This window comes from Hakea prostrata, chromosome 3 (assembly GCF_041222555.1).
Source record: "Hakea prostrata isolate BN-2017 chromosome 3, UWA_Hpros_2, whole genome shotgun sequence".
Taxonomy (NCBI): Eukaryota; Viridiplantae; Streptophyta; class Magnoliopsida; order Proteales; family Proteaceae; genus Hakea; species Hakea prostrata.
Genome location: NC_142602.1, coordinates 73136981 through 73158383, shown reverse-complemented (window position 1 = coordinate 73158383; position 21403 = coordinate 73136981). Strand labels below are relative to the sequence as shown.

Sequence of the window (21403 nt, the reverse complement as noted above, 5' to 3'; positions counted from 1 at the left end):
AGTCACAGGTTTGTAGGAACCATAAAGTATATTCTCTCGTGGCATTGAGTCAGGTTCGTGGGAACCATAAAGTGAGAGATTTGGATTGACAACAGAATGACACATGAGGATTTCAATAAAGTGTCATTAGTTGCCACACTACCATATTGCATCTATTTTCAGTAAAGTTAAGAGTATTTGTGACCATGGATGGTCCCGTGTTGCATAAAAGATGCAAATCACCGCCATGATTCGGTACTTAAGGCTCTATGTGAAGGGATTGAGCTCTAGGATTATCCTCGACCAATATAAAGTTGTGCACATAAAGGTCAAAATGTTTTCAATGTATCTTTTTCAAATGTTTTCTTAAAACAAAGGAGATGTTTTGTTTTACTGATCGTGTCACAATCAATATAGCCCAAGTGGGAGAATGTTAGAATATTAATTGAATATTCCACATAAGGTGGGCTTCATTGATTGTGTTACACTTTGATTTGGTTTCTTATTGGTCTGATATGGGTAATATACAGTTACTAGAACTCTTATATGGACTGGCTAGTGTGGGCTAATAGGAACCGTTAGATCTTGATGGACGATCTAACGGATTTGCCTATATAAAGGATGCTAGGTCCCTCCTCTAAACCCTAATCATAATCACAATCACATCTGCTTAGTCAGAAAGGATATACCATCAAGCCGTTGAATAGGGAGGAGTCTAGAGGAGAAGATCCAACATCAAGTTGATCATAGAATCAACTTCCACCTCAAGTTTGTTCCTAGTGGGAGACATAAAGAAGATATTCCGCTGCGCTTCGTCTCCAATAGAACCATAGAAAGGTATGCTCATCATTATCTTGTGTCATTATCATACTAAGGTGTTTTTAGTCGATCTATGCGATCTTGAATAGAAATATTCTTACAATTTTTCCCCAGTTTTTTTTTTTTAATAAAAAAAAAAAAAAATTTCCTTTTCACATCTGTTAAGATTTTCTATTGCTAATTTTCCTTGTACTTTGCTCTTAAACAAAAATTTACATGGCTTTCTTTGGAGGTAAATGATTTAGATGCCTTTTTGTCGTGCTCATTTATGAATTGAAAGGTTTGTAATGTACAAATCTCTGAATGGGTGAATAATTCATGCATTCTTGATGTAGAACTTTGAAAAAACCTGATCCTAATGTACATTGGGAGTTGTGTGTTGATTGTTTAAATATATGATCGGTTTTCAATTGCTTTCCACTTTGTCAAAATAGCATAAAATTTGGATTTGGATAAATGAAAGAAACTTGTCACAAGATCCATGATTGTGGATGGAAGCAAATTCCGGTTGTCTTTGAGATTTAATCTATACACGGTACAAAATTGGATGCACAAATCTTTACACGGTGGTACTAAGCAACAAAGTTTATCTTATAAAAAGCTATTTATAAACAAAGTTTATCTTATAAAAAGCTATTTATAAATTATGAAAGAACCACAATTTTATGTCCATTTTGGATATTGTACATTGGAGAGCTTCGACACATTAAGCAATAGAGTTTTAATCTCTACATCATGCATTACAAAGCTTCTAATGTTCTTTTCAGCTTTTATATTGGTTGTGTTAAATGTTGGGGTATTTAATTGACTTGACCAAAATGTAAGCTTGTCTGTATTTTTAGCATGTGGTGGTTCAAGCCATTCACACACAAGGAGCATACTTGATTAGGACATATCTGAAATCTCCTCCGAAGACGAAAACTTTACCTCCGAATGGTGTTGTATTACCTATTATATCTTAGAATGTCTTGTCAACTGCCTCGATTGCTTGCCTTTTGGCCATTGGTGCTTCATCCCATATAATTAACTTTGCTCTTTGAATTTATTCAGCTGTGACACTTTGTTTGGAGAAATTGCAGATACTTGAATCTTCAATGTTAATTGGAATTTTGAATCTTTTTTTTCCGGTAAAATGCGCTTTATATTATAATATGAAATATAATTAATACATTCTAAATTTAAATACGGTAATATATATGACCATTCTGGTCCGCATCAGTGATCGCACTGAGCTCATCCAGTAGGTAAGAAACCAAATAAGAGATCTCTGTTTCAGTCATAACATGACTTGCAAGATAATCAGCAGCAGCATTAACTTCTCGCAAGTGATGACGAAAACACTTTGGCGGAATCCATCAAGAAGCCCCCAAATCTCTTCCAACAAATCACGAACTAACCATGTTGTACAAATAGGATCATTAATGTGATTAATTGCTTGCAAAGAGTCACTGCATACTTCCACATCGACATATTGTCGTTCCCACGCAGCTCTAAGGCCCACAACAATCGCCTTTAATTCCGTTCGAAGCACACTATTAGTGGTAAGCTCGCCGGCTATGGCAAAAAGGACTTCGCCATGACAATTTCGTCCTAAGGTTCCATACCCTCCACGCTCTCCTACCAAGGAGCCATCACAATTAATTGCAACACAACCTTCAAACGGTCTGTTCCAAATTAAAGGCCGCTCCACAGGATGGTAGAAGATGACCTCAATATTCCATAAGTCAAAAAAATGACGATGCAATGGTGTGTCTTCCACGCGACGGCATGATGGGGAGAAACGAGCACGAATATCACTGATGACATGGTGTAAAACGGTGGCAGCCGAGGGTATCTCATGATGAAAAATATAACGATTTCTAGTCTTCCATATGTGGTATACAGCGGCAATAAAGCAGAATTTTCTTACCTCTTGCATTAAAGAGGGGCCTCTCAAGTGTTCCTGCAACCAATTGATTTCCTCACGCCAAGTAGGGAGGATGCCACGATTGAAGCCATTGAGTTGAAGGAGCCGAGTCCAAATTATAGTAGAAAAACTACATGCCCAAAAGAGATGATCTTCACTCTCTGAAGCCACACCACATAGAACACATTCTGCTGGCAAATCAATACCTCGCTAGATTAGACGGCATCGTGTCGGCAACCTGTTGCTTGTATCTCAAGATATCATGCAAGTATACGTATCGCAATCAAGTAATAAATGATAAGTAAAGTATCGATCCCACGGAGAATTATATCCTTAACTTTCAATGTAAAAATAAAATTGATTTAAATGATTAACAAGGTTGATTGGTGTTTGTCTAACTAATTAACCAAATGACAGGTAAAGAAAACTAAGGAACTAAAATGTAGATTTGAGCAATGGAAGAAACTTAATGAGGGACAAGTGTGTTAGGAATCAAGTTTCCCTTCCCCTGAATTTTAAAACACAAATACTAAAGCAATACTACAACCCCAAGATAAATCAAGAACTTGGAATGAATGGCAATATGGTATTTTCCAATACACATAAGCTAGCATCCTAAATCAACATCAGCATATTTCTATGAAGAATTGAATTAAGAATGCAATTTAAACCCAATCCAATCAATGGTAATGTGAGGTAATTGGGTATTCCTACCCAACCTACTAATTAACACAACCTAATTAAAGATGATGCTAACTCACACAATTCAACAAACACCTAGACTTCATTAATTTTCCAATTAATGAAATCATAACATTCATTCAAGAAAGATCATTCAAGAACTGAAATTAGTCAATATAACATGCTGAATTCATTAACAATAAAGTGGATTGCAATAAAACTAAAGAACACATGATTAGTTACATATCAAAATTCAGGTTTAGGTACTACTATCATCCCAACACAGCTAAGATTTAGCCCATAACATAATTCAAATGCATAAAACCAAGTATAGTTGACATGAGACTAGGAAATAAGAAGATAGAGTTATAAAAACAAGAATAAACTAAGGCTTCAATGCTTCCACATGAGCTCCAGCTTTCTTCTTCAGCACATCAGCAACTCCAGCAGCTCCTTGCTTCCACAAGAGCTATAGCATTCGTTCTCTACCTCCTTCCTCTCAGTCGAGTCTCTCCTCCACACCTTGGTCCAATCTCTCCTCTTTTCTCCTTGCCTCTCTTCTCTTTCTTCCATAAATGTCTTCAATCATTAGGTTAGATTCTGGCCATAGGATTAGAACTTTCCTCCTGAGATCAAGGGCTGAAAACCATCATGTATTTACAAGAATTTAGTCCACTTAAGTTAGCCCTTTTTGGTCAATTCCATTTGAATTGGATCTGAGAATATTCTGCTCCGTTGTTGTAGCAATGCAGCAACAACTCTACAACAAAGTTAGAGGACATGTTCTTCTATTATGAATCTTCACCTACATGTTCAAGAGAAAGAGAAACAGTCAAATTCATCCATAAAAAGAAGGGAAATTCATGCAATGTGACAAAAATGAACTAAACAAAATGCAACATGTTGAGACTAAATAAGACAACACCTAATGAATACTATCACTAAAACAAAGACAAAATACTCCTAAATCAAGCCATCTCAAGTATAAAAGTTCTAAATCTTAACTCTATTTCATAGAGTTATCACACCCCCAAACTTAAGACATTGCTTGACCTCGAGCAATAAAGACAAATGAAAACAACAACTAACTACTAATGAAAGCATGAGGAAATCAAAAGAAAAGAAAAGCAAATAACCTGGCTTAAGCATGCAATAGGATGAGTGTTAGAAATAAGTTGCCTCTCAATCTTTTTCTAAATTTTCAGATCCAACACATCTGGCCAATAACACTTAGATGTCATACTTTACTCATCGGGATGCTCTCAAGTGTGTGTGTGAAAGTTAAGGATCTTGCCCCGCATCACCCTAGTATAGCTGAATCATGGTCATCAAGTTTAGTTCATTGATCTAATATGTTGACCAAATGATTACCTCTCCACTAATTAGGAATCCATATCTTTTTACAACCCCAAGAACTTGTTTCATACTCTTTTGAGCATTTGACCCCCAAACTTATTATTTATGAATTTTTTTTTATTTTTTTTTATTTTTTTTTATGTTGTCATCTTGTCTTTTTACGCGAATATCGCTCATTTGTGATGAAGATACCCGGTTACTCAACAAGATCACAAACAAGAGTGCCTTGCATGCTCATATTTCGAGCCATTGTTGACGTCAAAAATACACATGGGTTACATGCATATTCCTGGTTACTAGGTTGCCCAAAACAGCGGAACATTATTCTCTTTCTTTCTTTCTTTCTTTCTTTCTTTTTTTTTTTTTTTTTTTTTTTTTTTTTTTTTTTTTAATGCTCATATTTCGGGCCACTGTTGACGTAAAAAATACACATGGGTTACATGCATATTCCTGGTTACTAGGCAACCCAAATCAGCGAAGCATTATTCTTTTAGGGAAGGGATCAAACCTCAATCAATATTCACAATGCACAAAGTTCTTGGAAACAACCAAATGGGGATCCCTAATGTGTAAGTCTTGAGGTTCTCATTTAACCAATTCTAAAATCCTAAAAACTCTCACATTGACCCAGCTTTCCCCAGGTTCTCTAGAGCTTGAAACATCACTTGGTGCATCAATAATATAGCATCACAAACATGAGTAAATGCAGACATCAGATCATTATAGCAAAATTGTGCTAAGATTTTCAACAAAACCAGAGTAAGAGGCACTGACATTCACATTACTTAACAACCATCCAAATTTCATGAAAAGCCAGATTAACTACACAAAACATCTACCCAAAACAGCTACTCTAAAACTGGACAGCAACTTTAAACTATACAGTCCCAAAAAAAAACTGAAGAAAATTAAGTAACTGTTAACTGGGGACATCCATATCATGAAGATAACATATGCAATTATTGGAACATTGCAAAACTTACCCCCAAACTAAAGAAGAGCAGTGTCCTCACAGCGAAAGAAAGGAAAAGAAAGTAAGGTAATAAAAGGAAAACACAATAAAAGAAGAGAGAGAACAGAACTTCCCTGAACAAGCTAGGCCTCATCATCATCACTATGAAGAAATTTCTTGGTGGAGATGGATGTGAAGCGGTTCTCAGCTATGGGAGAGGCAAAATAAGAGGGACCTATTGAAGCACTAGAACTAGGGTCGGTTCTGCTCTTCTTCTTAGGGGCCATTTCGAATGGAATGCACAAGGTTGGCCCCTAACAACCAAAATTGAATTCAAACAAAAACACTATCAAACTAAACATAAAAAATAGAAACAGTAGAAGATAAAAAAAACAACTAATCAAACAAACACTAAAACAGACCATATCTAAAATAGACCATATCTAACAAAAACAGACACACCATACAAGTAGAAAACAAAAAAAAAAAAAAAAACAAACAAATAACGAACAATTAACTACAACTAATCAGACAAATAGCAAGAACAAACAAATAACAAAAACAGAGATGAGCATAGGGTAATGATGACCCAGAAATTCTGTGTTGGTGTGTGCGAGTGATGGTATCTCCAAAACAGCACCTAAAGCAAATGAAAAACTTTGCATATACCCTAACGAAAACAGACACCAAGACAATTTAAGAGCAAACACATAAACCATAAACCAAAAGTGAACATTCGACAATAACAGCAGCCAATCAGAAATTTCACAAATATGGAATGAAAGAAAAGAAATGGGGAGAACACTTAGCTGATGTGGTGTAGGGAAGATGGAAGGTCGAAATACCACAAAAACATGCTTGAAACCCAGTACAGCACCGGTAGTCCTCTGAGAAGTGATTCGATGATGGAATGGGGGAAAAAGTTAGGGTTTTGTGAAAGATGGGCTATCGGTGAAGAAGAAGGTTGCTTTGGTGGGTGAATGTAGGTAAATGGAGGTGTGAAAGTCTTTGAGAAGCAGAAAATGGAAGAGGAGAGGAGAGTGAGTTGCAGTGGAGAAGAGAAGATGGTGCCGTGAAGGTCAAAGAAGGGAGCTGAGTGTTTTTGGATTTCGGTTTGAAACGAGAAGGTTAATGGGTTGGGGTGGGTATTGGTTCAGAATCGGTTCGAATCAGTATTGGTTTAGAATGGTTTAATAGAAGTTTTGAAGTGTAATTGTGATGGGTTGGTTGGGTTTAAGGTTAAACCAGGTCAAGTGAGTGGTTTTATCGTTGTTGTGGTGTTGCGGCAGCTTTGCTATAACAATGAACACAGAATGTAATTTTCAACAGAGAATGTAATGTGTCAACAGAACATGTAAGACCCGTAGCTGAGGATCAAAACTTTGTAGTAGCATTGTGGCCACATTGCTACAACAAAGATAGTGAAATTTGCTGGATATTGAAACATGCTCTATTCAGCAGTTTGATTTAATGATAAGTTTGGCAAAACACCCAAGCCTGTTTGTTCCCCACACTCCCTGCACATCAAAGACACCTGTTAGCAAATTATCTGTCAGTATTTTTTTTTTCATCACACATTATGAACTACCCATGACTTTATTAAACACCTAATGAACTACTAGCACACAATTAAACTAAAAATAATGAAATTTAAGTGACCTCCCTTCTTTTTAAGCCTCTTGAAAGATGATTGAAGATTTGTCCCGCTCCAATGGTGCTTCCAATAATGCTTGATCCACTGCATGCTCTAGTTCCCAAGGCCATTTAATGATTTCTTCTTGTGCACCTTCCATAATTGGACTCAAACTCCTCTGTTGCTTCATGTACCTGTTGCAACATTCCTCCAACCAAATTTAAAGCTTTAATACTGAAGGATTGATCCCGTTGATCTCTACTATACTCCATCCCATTGCTCTTCTACACTTCTTCAGCACTTCAAGTAGCATATCTTCCTGCTCCTTTGTTAGCAGTTCTGAAACAAAAACATGAAGTGTTTTGGCTGCATCCAAATGGGCATATTGAGAGTGTTTTGAAAGAGGTGTGAACTCTAACATAGGTGGCTCTTCAATTGATGGTTTAGGGGCTTTAGTTTCAAGCTCAGATAATACAAGAGACTCAAATCTACTCCCACTCAATGCCTTAGCTGGTCTTGCCTCTAACAAATCCATATATCTACTTGCTTCATCATCCACTTGTTCAATTTCTATTGCCAATGAATGCTCTAGCGGGTTTTTAATACACTCTGCCTCCAACTCTTCGGAAACCAGCTCTTCAAGGACATCCACAACAAAGCACTCTTCTATTGCATCTGGAGATCTAGGATTTTCTGTAGCACATGGCAATGATCCTTGAGAGCGATTACTTAAAGCACTAGCCAGCTGTCCAACTTGATTCTCCAAATTTCTCAATGAAGATGCTTGACTTTGAATCATTGCATCATTCCTTGCCATATACTCCTTCAATAAAAGCTCTATTGATGAAGAGGGTTCCATAGGTTGAATGTTCACTTGCTGTTGAGCACTTGGAAGCGGATGAGGTCGAGGCAGGATGGAAGATGGGCTTGCATTCTGTCCTTGAGCATTCCAAGAGTAGTTAGGGTGCTGCCTCCAACCAAGATTATAGGTGTTGGCATATGGGTTATTGGCATTGCTGAAATTACCATCATAGTAAGCTAATTCTGGGTTAGATGGACAGCTATCAAAGACATGCTCCCCACCACAATATGTACACGAGATTGCTGTATGTTGTTGAGTTTGTACAGCTGTAGGCAAGTTTACGGATTTTAACACACTAGTTAGGGATGACACTTGTGAAGTTAAAGTTGTCACTGCATCTAACTCATAAATCCCTGCCACTCTCTTATTTGCAGCACCTCTCTCAGCTGGCCATTGGTAGTTGTTGTTGGCCATTCTCTCCAAGATCTCATAAGCTTCATTGTAAGACTTTGCCAATATAGCCCCATTTGCTGATGCATCCACTATGGATCGAGTTTGTCCACTTAAACCATAGTAGAAAGTCTCCATTTGAATCCAATGAGGAAAACCATGGTGAGGACATTTACGCAAGAGCTCCTTAAATCTTTCCCATGCCTCATACAAAGATTCACCATCCAACCGTTGAAAACCAAGTGATATCATTTCGAACTTGGCATTCTTTGATGCAGGGAAGTACTTCATCAAGAACTTCTCTACTAAATCATTCCATGTGGCTACTGATTGTGGAGGTAAGGAGTTCAACCATGCTCTTGCTCTATCCCGCAATGAGTAAGGGAATAGCTTCAATCTCAAGGCTTCTTCAGTTGCTCCCGGTATCTTGAAAGAATCACTTACTTCCATGAAGAGTCTAAGATGGAGATGAGGATCTTCTGTTGGCATCCCACTGAAATGTCCTATAGTCTGAAGCATTTGGAACATCACAGGCTTAAGTTCAAAATGTAATGCTTGAATTTCTGGCCTTACTATACTTGGATTCAGCTCATGCAACCTTGGGACAACATATCCTCTAATGGCCCTATCTCTATCATCACCCTCAGCTGCCATATTATTCTCAATATTATTCAACCCATTTCTCACTGCTTCAGCCATTGTTGGAACTGCTGCTAGGCCTCGTTGCTCCCTTCTTCTAGCTCGAAATGTCCTTTCTATTTCAATGTCAAAGGGTGCCAACTCTTGATCAGGCAGCGTGTTCATACAAGGGTAAAAGCACCTGAGAATAAAAGGAAACTAATATCAAAGTAAAGAAATTTCAGTAGATAAAACAAAAACTTACTTCTACACTAATTATCAAAGACAAAATTCCCCGGCAACGGCGCCAAAAACTTGTTGCTTGTATCTCAAGATATCACGCAAGTATACGTATCGCAATCAAGTAATAAATGATAAGTAAAGTATCGATCCCACGGAGAATTATATCCTTAACTTTCAATGTAAAAATAAAATTGATTTAAATGAAATTAACAAGGTTGATTGGTGTTTGTCTAACTAATTAACCAAATGACAGGTAAAGAAAACTAAGGAACTAAAATGTAGATTTGAGCAATGGAAGAAACTTAATGAGTGACAAGTGTGTTAGGAATCAAGTTTCCCTTCCCCTGAATTTTAAAACACAAATACTAAAGCAATACTACAACCCCAAGATAAATCAAGAACTTGGAATGAATGGCAATATGGTATTTTCCAATATACATAAGCTAGCATCCTAAATCAACATCAGCATATTTCTATGAAGAATTGAATTAAGAATGCAATTTAAACCCAATCCAATCAATGGTAATGTGAGGTAATTGGGTATTCCTACCCAACCTACTAATTAACACAACCTAATTAAAGATGATGCTAACTCACACAATTCAACAAACACCTAGACTTCATTAATTTTCCAATTAATGAAATCATAACATTCATTCAAGAAAGATCATTCAAGAACTGAAATTATTCAATATAACATGCTGAATTCATTAACAATAAAGTGGATTGCAATAAAACTAAAGAACACATGATTAGTTACATATCAAAATTCAGGTTTAGGTACTACTATCATCCCAACACAACTAAGATTTAGCCCATAACAGAATTCAAATGCATAAAACCAAGTATAGTTGACATGAGACTAGGAGATAAGAAGATAGAGTTATAAAAATAAGAATAAACTAAGGCTTCAATGCTTCCACATGAGCTCCAGCTTTCTTCTTCAGCAAATCAGCAACTCCAGCAGCTCCTTGCTTCCACAAGAGCTATAGCATTCGTTCTCTACCTCCTTCCTCTCAGCCGAGTCTCTCCTCCACACCTTGGTCCAATCTCTCCTCTTTTCTCCTTGCCTCTCTTCTCTTTCTTCCATAAATGTCTTCAATCATTAGGTTAGATTCTGGCCATAGGATTAGAACTTTCCTCCTGAGATCAAGGGCTGAAAACCATCATGTATTTACAAGAATTTAGTCCACTTAAGTTAGCCCTTTTTGGTCAATTCCATTTGAATTGGATCTGAGAATATTCTGCTCCGTTGTTGTAGCAATGCAGCAACAACTCTACAACAAAGTTAGAGGACATGTTCTTCTATTATGAATCTTCACCTACATGTTCAAGAGAAAGAGAAACAGTTAAATTCATCCATAAAAAGAAGGGAAATTCATGCAATGTGACAAAAATGAACTAAACAAAATGCAACATGTTGAGACTAAATAAGACAACACCTAATGAATACTATCACTAAAACAAAGACAAAATACTCCTAAATCAAGCCATCTCAAGTATAAAAGTTATAAATCTTAACTCTATTTCATAGAGTTATCACAACCTCTCATTGATGGCAATCCATGTAAGGAAGGAAAATCGTGGTTGACTAGACGGAAACAAAATGAGATGCGCCCAAGGAATTGGTTCTCATCGTTCTCGTACTACCTCCCAAGCGGATTGCATCGTAAACTTTCCCGATGCTTGAGGCAACCAAACTGGAATGTCCTCAGTCAAAGAAGAGTGGAAGTTTGAATCTTGAATGAGCTGTTCTCCCTCCAGGCAATATTGAAGCGGCAACTCCCGATGTTGCTGTTGCAATTGCAATTTGATTTTCTGTTCTTATTTTTGCCAGTATTGTCTTGTATAGAAATGTTTTTCTAGTTCTTCCTGGTCTATCAATGAAGAATGTAGCACCTGTGTTGGCTTTAACTACTTCTAGAATCTTGTCATATGCCTTTTTTTCTGTTCTGCATTCATTATGGATGGTGCTTCATAATCTTCATTCGGTATTTGGATTGCATATTCATCTTGGATTTCCTTAAGACGATTTGCAGCTGTTTCATTCATTTGTCCATCAAGCTCTGGGAGGTCATATTGGTCTATACTATGGCCCATTGATTGTAAGATGTTATGAACACTTTTCAATGTTTCATTACTTTTTACTCTTATGCATGCATTTGTTTTTGTGAAGTCTTCAAATAAGTCTTCAAAATGTTCTTCCCATAGTTTTCGAACATCTGTTGGTTCACAATAAACCAATATGGTTGCAAAAAAATTTCGGAGCATTATTGGCATATTGAATGATGCCCCATTTCTTAAGCATTCAGAGATTGCATTGTCACTTTATCATTCTTGCTGCTTGTTGAAAAGTGTTGCATTGTTCTCCATTTACATACATAAGATTCTCAAATGATGTTGCTCCTTTGATGTTATTTAGTAACAGTCTTAAATAGAATCGTTCTCCTTTAGTTGGGTTTGCTAAGTTGATTCGTCCAATTGCCTCCTTAATTTTTCTTCTTGTCCAACATTTTCCTTGATTGTTCCACACAAATTTCTCTGGGAACTCTTTGTATAAATAATTATTGGCATCTTCACATGATGTGTTCATTGTGAAATATTCAGTCAATATTGTTCTTGTGGTGTTATCAGACTGAATCACATTTGTTAGATCTCTATTCTTCCAGTACCAAACGAGTTATTTGTTTGGTAAATGCAACTGAAGGTTTATCACATAAGGGAACATCTCATTTAAATTGTATTCGAAGATTCTCCACATTGCTTCTTGTACTAATACCCATCTTGCATCTCTATGTTGTTTTATTTCATCCATGAAATACTCTTGAGTGTTATATGCCAAGGAAATTGCAATACGGTCATGCCCCTTATAGACATACTTATAGAGATATTTAACTGCTTTCAACCCAGAGCATATCTCAACATTTATGTGACAATCATATCTTGTTAGGAGATATGGGTTGTAAGGTACAACCCATCTATTATCCAACAGATGTTTCCTTATCATGACTTGTCTTCCGTTATCCATTCTCCAGTAAATTAGGTATGAATCTTGTCCGCGTATTGTTTTGTCATTGTAACATCTTGGGTAACGATTCTTACAAACCCCATTCCTCATGCAAGCATTATGTTTATTTTGTTCTCCGCAAGGTCTAATAAGTTGATTTCATGCATGTTATTTTATATGAATAATTTACTATATTTCCATGTATTTACAATTGTTTTATATCAATTTACCCTAAAATAATATGAAAATGAATATGTTGCACCCTTTCCTTTAATTTCTATAATTTTGGTGATTTTATATATTTCCTAACAAATTCTAATTAAGATTTATTACTTTTACGTATAGGAAATTATCAATCAAATCCGGGTATTATTGCAAGAGTCCTACCTCAAGTCAAAAACATAGAGAGAATGAGTCCTTGCATGCTTCTATGTTTTATTTCCTATTTAGGATTTGATCAAAGAAGGGAAAAGAGGAAGAAGAATCCAATTCAAATAAGAAAGATAGAAGAATCCCGTTTTTGAGTGTCTCTGTCCAGTTTTGATCAAGATCTTCATCGGATGGTCATATGGTGTCCGATCGAGCCGATTTTTGGAGGAGAGCTTCATGACTTCTTGGTCTTCAAATCCAACGGTGGGATTATGTATTGGAGATCTCTAAGTTAGTCCGATTTATACATCAAAACACTCCTTGGTTAAGTCAGATAAGAACTCTGAGTTTGATTCAAACTCTGAGTTTAATTAATCTATAAAAGGAGAGCAAACTCCAGCAGATGGGGAGGACGTTTTTGGGAGCTTTGGAACAGGAGAGACAACCTTCTTGGAGCTTTGGAGGAGCGGAGAGTTTGGGAATAAGTTTTTCTTGATCTTCTTTCAATGTTCTTGAACTCCTCTGTAATGTTTTTAATTTCTAGTATGAACTAATTTAGTTTTTCTAGGGATCAGATGTAGCCTATCTTTGAATTCCCACTCTTGACTTCGTCAATATAATTTTGAATATTGTTTCCTTTGATTGAGTTTTTACTTCTATTCTTTATGCTTTCGATTAATTGGCCACTAATCAACTGATTGGTTCATCATAATGAACTGAGAGGGGATTTATGTGTTTAGTTCATTGAAGTAAAAGCCATGAATTACATGTAGGATACAGATATACTTACATGGTTTGTGTAGTTGTTACATGGGAATCCATAGAATTTAATGATTTCTCAGTTGTTGTAACCCACATAGAAATATAGTGGGTTAGCAATTGAGGGAATTTCTATTAGTACTCGAGATAGACTAGTAGATAGGGAAGGGAATCTCGACTATCAATCAGTAAAATATTTCTCAAATTATAAAGAGGGATAAAAGGGTGGGAATGCTTAGTTATGGTGAAATCTGACCCCTAGGTCTTTAACAGTTAATAATCTAAATTTAACTTTCAATTTGCAATATAGTCTAGAATAATTATCTTCCTTATTATTTGTTCAAATAAAATTGGTATAATTAATTTGGTACGTAATCTATAGTCTTCGAGAGATCGATCTTTTATCATTATGTTACTTGTTACGACAGCGTACACTTGCGTTGTTATTTTTCACAACAAGGTCCATGCATTATATGCTTGATAATATTCTCATATAATTGTTGTTGTTTTCCGCATTTGGAATTTTTGCACAAACATATTTGTCAAATATATTTGGATTTATGATTTTATTTTCCTTTTAGAAAATAACTAACATGTGGTAGTCCCCTTATTTGGAATTCAATAACATGTACGTGTGCACAAACTTTGCCAAGTATTGATTTCTTAAAGAGTTACTATTTTAGGTTGTGCAACTTTGCTCTGAAAATCCTTGCAGTAAGATCTGGCCTATCTTGTGGAACTTGTCCTCCTTGTAATTCATTTTGAATCTCAATCCACTCGGGATTACAAGTCATAGTGATGAATAGATCTGATTTACCATATTTTTAGACCAAATCTAGTGCATCAAGATATTGTCTGCACTTGTCTCTGGGTCCTCCAATAAATGAAGTAGGCAGGACCATTTTCTTCCCCACCTGATTTCCCCTTGTTTCTCTAGTTGATATGCTATCAACAATTCCTTGGTACAATTCAGCTCGAATGTTTGATTGTCTGAAGCGGAAGAAATCTAAACTTGTAGCCTCAATTTTGATGTACATGTCTACTACAAATTGATGTAGCAATCTTCCAGAGTATAACATGACTGATTTATCATTAGCTCTGATTTGTAACTTGTAGCAATAATATGATCTAAGTATATATATATATATATATATATATATATATATATATATATATATATATATATATATATATATATATATATATATATATATATATATATATATATATATATATATATATATTTTGCTCTCATCAAAACTTGTAGGTAAAAAAGTTGTTAGTAATTTTGTTTTACAATAGAATATAAATTTTGTGATTGTATGTATATATTTTTTTAGTTATGTTATCTTGATCATCTTGTGCTTCACCTTGAAAAAGTACTTCCTCCTCTGAAGTAATTGGAGTTGAAATTGATGTTGGTGCATATATTTTTTTTTAATGTTTCGATGCTAGCCAACTTCTCCATTTGGGTATAATAATAGATATTGTAGTGCATCATAACATCTGTAGTAATGTTTCAATGCATGTTTTTTCCCTGAATTTCCTTGGATTACTATGTCACATCTTTCCTTCATGTTTGGATTGTTTCCTTCAATCCATATGTCTGCTACTTGATCAACTGTAGGCTTGTTATACACTCTTTGGTCCAGATTGATGTCACTCTTTAGTACTATTCCATGGGACTCTAAAGAACCAACATCTTTCAAACTTCTGAAGAATCTTGCATATGGATTATTCGAAAGGATTTCCATGATTTTTAACACTATTGGCTCTTTTAATTTCATGACTTGAAGTATCTTCAATCTGTTTTCCAGCTCATTATCTGTGTCGAAGATATACAATTGCAAATAGCATGGGCACTCTCTTTCTAGTATTATCGGAGGCAATTCATGATAGATTTGTCCCTGAGCTCTGAATGTGTAAACTCCTCCTTTTGCATTAGCCAATTCTTTGTCAACATGTACTCCGAAAGAAGTAAATGAGGAAATACTATTATATGCCCATATATATCTTCTGAAATCTCGACTTTGTATTGTTTCATTGGTGAAAAGCTCATATAGGTCATTTGGAATTGTCGTTGAGCAACAAAATGAAGGAGGTTCGTATTGGAATTTCTTTGCTCCACAGTATGTGCATGGTGGTACTTTTTTTAGTATATGCAAGTCAGAGCATTGTAGTTCCAAATTTTTCATATTCACATAAAACGTTAGTTTGGTGCAAAATTTATACAGAAATTTTCGGTTAAATTGTAGGTATAATGGAAAGTGATTTGTCTTACCTTCTATAATTTGTGATTCATTGTCATTTTGATTTGAGGAAGTTGAATTCGTTATATTGTGTTAGAATAATCAACTGTTTTTCTGCTATTTTGGCTTCTGTGTTGTTGCCCTTTCCAGCCTTTTAAATTCATTGTACTTCTGCTTTTGGTTATCCGAACACTTATTTGTCCACTACATTGTGGTTTACTTTGGACGACAAAATTGAAACGTAATTATTTAGGAAGATTTTGTATATCTCATTATGCATTTACGTTACTGTGGATTTTGTACTGTGTAATAGATTTTACATTATGATATGGTTGATTATTATGTCGACACGGTTATTATGGTGTAATAAATAATAACTGTTTTGAATAAACTGTTTAATAACATTTAATGATCATGAAATTCATGATAATATGTAGAAGATGAAATAATCTAAGTTTAACATGCTAAAAAATGATGACAAATAAAATGAATATTTATTCAATCCAACATATTAATAATGTGTAATGTAAAGTAGACAACCTAATTTGATAATTTAGACATTGAGTATGGTACAAAATGATTAGTAGAGAGAAGGAAATCTTTGTTTAATATGAGAGAGAAACAATTAGTCAAAAACTTAATTCGCAAAATGTCTATTGGTTTTTTCTCTAGTTATGGGTTTTTTTTTTTTTTTTTTTAATGCAAATTGGTAGCAAAGGAAGTAACAAAACAAATAATTTCTAACCATAATGCCTCCCTTTGCTCCTCGTGGATATTATTTTGGTATTTTCCTAAATTGAATATAAAGTATTTATAGGTATTGATGCGTCCAAAATATGCGCAGCCCTTATATCTCCTTGTAATGACCTGCAAAACGAAAGCGTCAGATGTGGCCCGACCGCTGGGGTCGAGAGTCCACCTCCGAAGGCTAAGTCAGTTGATGAACTTAATCACAAACGGCTCTGCTAGACGCACAGAGCTAAGGAATGAAAAACTGGGAATGTGATCTAGATCATAAACATATGATAGTTTACGTCCACCAGTGTGTGTATGGATCTCCCCCCCCCCCCTTACCTCGTAGGTAAGTAAGGTTTATATAGAGTGTAACTTCGAATCTTCTTCGTTGGATGCATTTGAGCCTTCTTCGGATAGTCGTTGGATTTTAACAGTTAGATCTGTTGAGCGATAGACTTCTACTAGTTTGAACTAGTAGAGGACTCCTGAGATAACCTCACGGTTATCCGATGATTATCCCTTCAATTGCGATAAGTGACTTGCGCCAAGTTGAGTCTGCCATTATTAGGGTAATTAACCTAATCCATTAGTCGGATTAGGGCGTGCTTGTAGCTGATTTAGTTTCCTTCCTCAGCAAGCTATCTCGTGGACCCGGCTCGCTTGGAAGCGAGTCGATTCCCTCCGTCTCGACCGGGGTCGAGGGTCAAACCGAGTACGAACCAGGTTCGATCATATTTCCTCCATATCACGAGCCCCCCAGACCAAGCGTTCGGTCAATCCCGAGGGCTTGGTTTTTAACTGGGTTCTTCGTCAGGCAATAGTCTCTGCGTATCCCACTAAATGTCATATCACATTTATTGCGGTGGTCACTTTTCCTCGAGCTTTGTGAGGGCAATGCCACGTGTCTCATTACAGTCGAATGATCGTGGCTCACGTAACCCAAGCGACGGTTTCCAAACGCCTGTTTTGGATTCGTGAGTTCAAATTTTCAAACCGATTCTAAATCTCGATCGTCGACGCTGAATCAATCTCGATCGTCGACGATGAACCAATCTCGATCGTCGACGCTGAACCAATCTCGGTCGTCGATGCTGAATCAATCTCGATCGTTCACGTCTTCAAACACTCGTGCGAGTGCTTAAAAACGGTTCATTGTCTTCATAGGTTTCATTCTTCTTGTCTGGAATTTTGAAACTTTGTCGTCTGCTTCGCGCCTTCTCGTTCTCAAGTTTTTGCCTCACTGAATCAGTAAGTTTACTGATCCCTTTGTAAAGTTAAAAACTCCCTGTCTCCAGTTGTTTTTTTTTTGTACCTTACTGAAGCTAGTAATGGAGGATAATAGGGTTTCTTCCCTGGTGCCCAGCGTCAATAATAGTTGTGGTAACGAAGCCTTTGCTTCCCTTCCTTTTGAGCAGTCGATTAGTGATAATAAAACCCTAACTGCCCTCTGGCGTGAATTCGTAGAAGTTTCTCATAAAAGTTTAGAAAGAAAGGACGAAACTCCTTCTGCCTTTCCTGAGTCTGGATCTTCCAAAACTCCTAGGGTGACCGCCGAGTCTTCTGGACAGTCAAAACAAACCTCCAGGTCTAAAGGTGGACCTGGTTCTGTTCCCTCCTCTTACAAGGAGAAAACCCTTCTTTCGGCTATCCAGGGTTTTGATTTTCCTTCTTCTTATCATATTAGGGTTCCCAATCCTGATGAGAGGATTGATTCGACCCTTCCGGGCGAATTTTCCCTATACATAGATGCACTGGAAAGCGGGGTTCGCTTTCCTTTTTCCAATCCTTTGTTTGCTGCCATCCTGAATCACTGGGACATTTGCTCTGGAATGCTCCTTCCCAATAGCTGGCGTCTTATCGTCGGCTTCTTGGGTTTATGCTTTGAGCTCGGCCTTACGCCTTCTCTTGCTCTTTTTGTGCACTTTCATCTTCTTTCTATTTCCCATCCTCCTTGTTGGGTTGTGCTCTCCAAACGTAATAAGGCTGAGCTTGATTGGAGGGGTAGCATTCTCGCCAAAGGAACTTGCCCTTCTAATCACAAAGGATCGCGCGAACGATACTTTTTCTATCGAGTGCCTCAGTCAGATCTCAACTTCCCGACCGTCTGGAAATAGTATACTTCATACTCTGAAGGTAACAGGGTCCTTACCTTATCCAAAGAAGATGAGACGATCGTCAAGAAGATCAAATCAATTCCATGGTATCAGGAGATACATGGACTTGAGGTGGAGTACAACTCCATCCTTCAGTATTGGGAATTGGCTCATTGGAGCTTCTTTAACCATCATCCCTCAATTTTCTAAGAGTGATATGTTTTTTCGCAATTCTGATTCTTGTTCTTCTTTGCAGTGCCTCCATGAATGAACCCTAAGAATCTTCGGGCGAAGGCTACCAGGCCCGTTGTGACAGTTGAGCAACGGTAGCCCCGAGCTTTAACTGCTGATCAAGACTTTTGTTCCCTCTCCCGACCCTTCTTACAAGGGTATCAGAAACTTCAAGCCCGTGGTTGACGCTTCGGGTAAAAGGAAAAAGCCCATGGTGGAGAGGTCAAATATCTCCTCCTCCACCCAAACCAAAAGGAAGCACGATACAGTTGATGCTTCCTCCCACAAAAAATCCAAAAATACTGAAGATTGTGAGGAGGTCTTCATACCTCAGTGGACATTAAAGCAAACTGATAGGGTGACACAAGACCCTGAGAAAGTTGCAGAATGGAGTTCCCTCAGTCTTCTGCCTACCGATCGTCAGGATTTTGAGGCCCTGAAAGATGATACTCTTGTTAGTCAGTCTACCAGGTACCGGCCTTCTTGATCCTTCTTTAATTTTTTTTCATAATTTCTTATGATTTTTTCTGATAATCTTCTCGTCCCCAGGAATGCTGTGTTGAGCTTTTATCAGCACATGGAAGCATTGAGCTGGGTTGGTCGTAACGGCTCCTTGCTGCAAACCTGTGAAGAGAATTTGGCTAAAGCCAATTCTGAGATAGACCGGCTGTCTGCAGCAGCCAAAGAGCTGCAGGCGAAGCATGATGAGGAGATGAGCTCCTTGAAAAAGGCCCTCGGCACTTCAAAGGCTCGCGCTGTTGCTGCCGAGCGTGAGGCTAAGAAGCAGAAAGCAGCTGCCACGTTGTTCGGTGACAGACTTGAGCTTAAGTCCATGGAGAACGAAAATATACTGAAGATGGCAGTCTCTAGCAAACCCGAGCATATCAAGCCGGAGCTTCGAAAGGATTGTGTTCGGAAGTACCTAAACATCATACCTTTCTCTAACCTGCTGAGTGCCTTCAACATCCAAGCTTACCGCTTGGGGCAGAATGACGTTTGGGAAAAGATCCTCGAATCTATCCCTTCCTTCGATACAACTCCCTTTCGTGAGGTGTGTCACAGAGAGGTCTTCGGGAAGCTCAAATTGGACCTCCTTAACTGGGCTCTAGAAGAGGATGATCCTTTTCCAACTGACCCAAAATATGAGGAGTATCTTGCTAACGAACCACCCCTCCAAGAAGAAATGTCACAAGCTGTCGTTGAAAGGGATCCTGATAATGACAATCCTGAGGAAGGCTCTTCAAAGGACCCTGAGAATGACGATCCTGAGAAAGGCTCTCCTGTGCAGGACTCTTCGGGCAATAATGAGGAAGAAGCTTAGGGAGTTACTTTTTTTTTTTTTTGTAAAGATTGATCCTCCTCATTAATGAATAGAGACTTTTTCCATGTTTGCCTCAATATTTCCTCATCTCATATCCGAAAGCTTGTCTTGAAAATCAAATATAAATGATAAAACTTATCACTTAACTTCGTATACCATGACGGGGGATAATCTTGTAAAGATATCACGAAGAAACGTTCGGGAAAGATGCTTCAGCCTCTATTCCCCATTATTCCTTCATTTAATGCAAACTCCACACGTTTCCCTTCATTTGTTGCGAAGTCCAAACGTTTTCTTGCCTTTGTATACAATTCACTGTTTTCAACGAATTGGTAATACAACCATTATTTAAATGGTGGTGCGACGGTTGGAGGTATTCTCGTATCAGGTGCCTATTTCCATGTGGCCTCCTTTTGACCGTTGATCCTGCTTGTTGAGGAATTCGAAGCGTTTCTTTGATCTGGGCCATTGGTTGCCTTTGGCTCTCAACCGTCGTCTTAGTACCTGAGGCTATTTAAGTCCTTCGAGGGTACTCTCCATCTATTCTGCTATCTGCAAGTTAGATTTGCAAAAAGGACATTCCGTCTTCCAGCTCTGCATCCATATTCTTCGTACTCCAACAATAATCTCTAAACAAGTGAGCTTTAAGCCTTTTTGCCCTCTCCTTCCCCCTGAGTAAACTCCACAATAGTAATACTTGGGGTTTACTTAATGGGCATTTTGAGTAGTTCATATCTGACAGAGAACTAGAGTTTTCCCTTTTTCCTTATGTTGTTGGATTCTCGTACTGATACGGCTTTTTCTGTGCTTGCAGTGCCTCCAAGAATCGATCCGAAGTTTATTAGAACGAAGTCCTGCAAGAAAATTGTTCCAGCATCGACGGGGGTTTTGGCCAATAAGGTGATTTCATCTGGTGAATCCTCTAAGCGTAAGGAGACTGCTGTTGGTGAATCTCCAGGTCAGATTCCCACAGTTTCTACTGATGCCTCTCCTACGCTCCCTCGGCCTGAAGAGATCGCTCGTTCTTCTCAGGAAGATCTTGATCACTCCGTTACTGATGGCGCTGCTGATGCCCCTGCCGAAGAGATCATTCGGGGATCGCCGAAGGAGACTCTTCGGACATCAGAGGCAACTATGTTGGCATTTGATGAAGGCGCGGCTCCAGCAGGTGCTGCTTCTATTTCCAACTCTAGAGCTTGT

The 21403-nt window shown here is 37.6% G+C and overlaps 1 protein-coding gene and 1 non-coding gene across 2 annotated transcripts; one reads left to right on the top strand and one right to left on the bottom strand.

Moving 5' to 3' along the window:
* Window positions 1-2074: 2074 nt before the first annotated feature.
* Window positions 2075-2716, bottom strand: LOC149023015 (uncharacterized). The gene has a single exon (XM_089147744.1). The coding sequence runs from the start codon at window positions 2714-2716 to the stop codon at window positions 2075-2077; it is 642 nt and encodes a 213-aa protein (XP_089003870.1).
* A 6016-nt stretch (window positions 2717-8732) lies between these two features.
* On the top strand, window positions 8733-8839 carry LOC149023014 (small nucleolar RNA R71). Its single transcript, XR_016172595.1, has one exon. It is a non-coding gene; the product is annotated as a small nucleolar RNA R71 (small nucleolar RNA).
* Window positions 8840-21403: the final 12564 nt, after the last annotated feature.

Bases quoted from the DNA above. Each gene is read 5' to 3' on its own strand.
- LOC149023015 (XM_089147744.1), bottom strand. From the start codon at position 2,716: ATGCAAGAGGTAAGAAAATTCTGCTTTATTGCCGCTGTATACCACATA.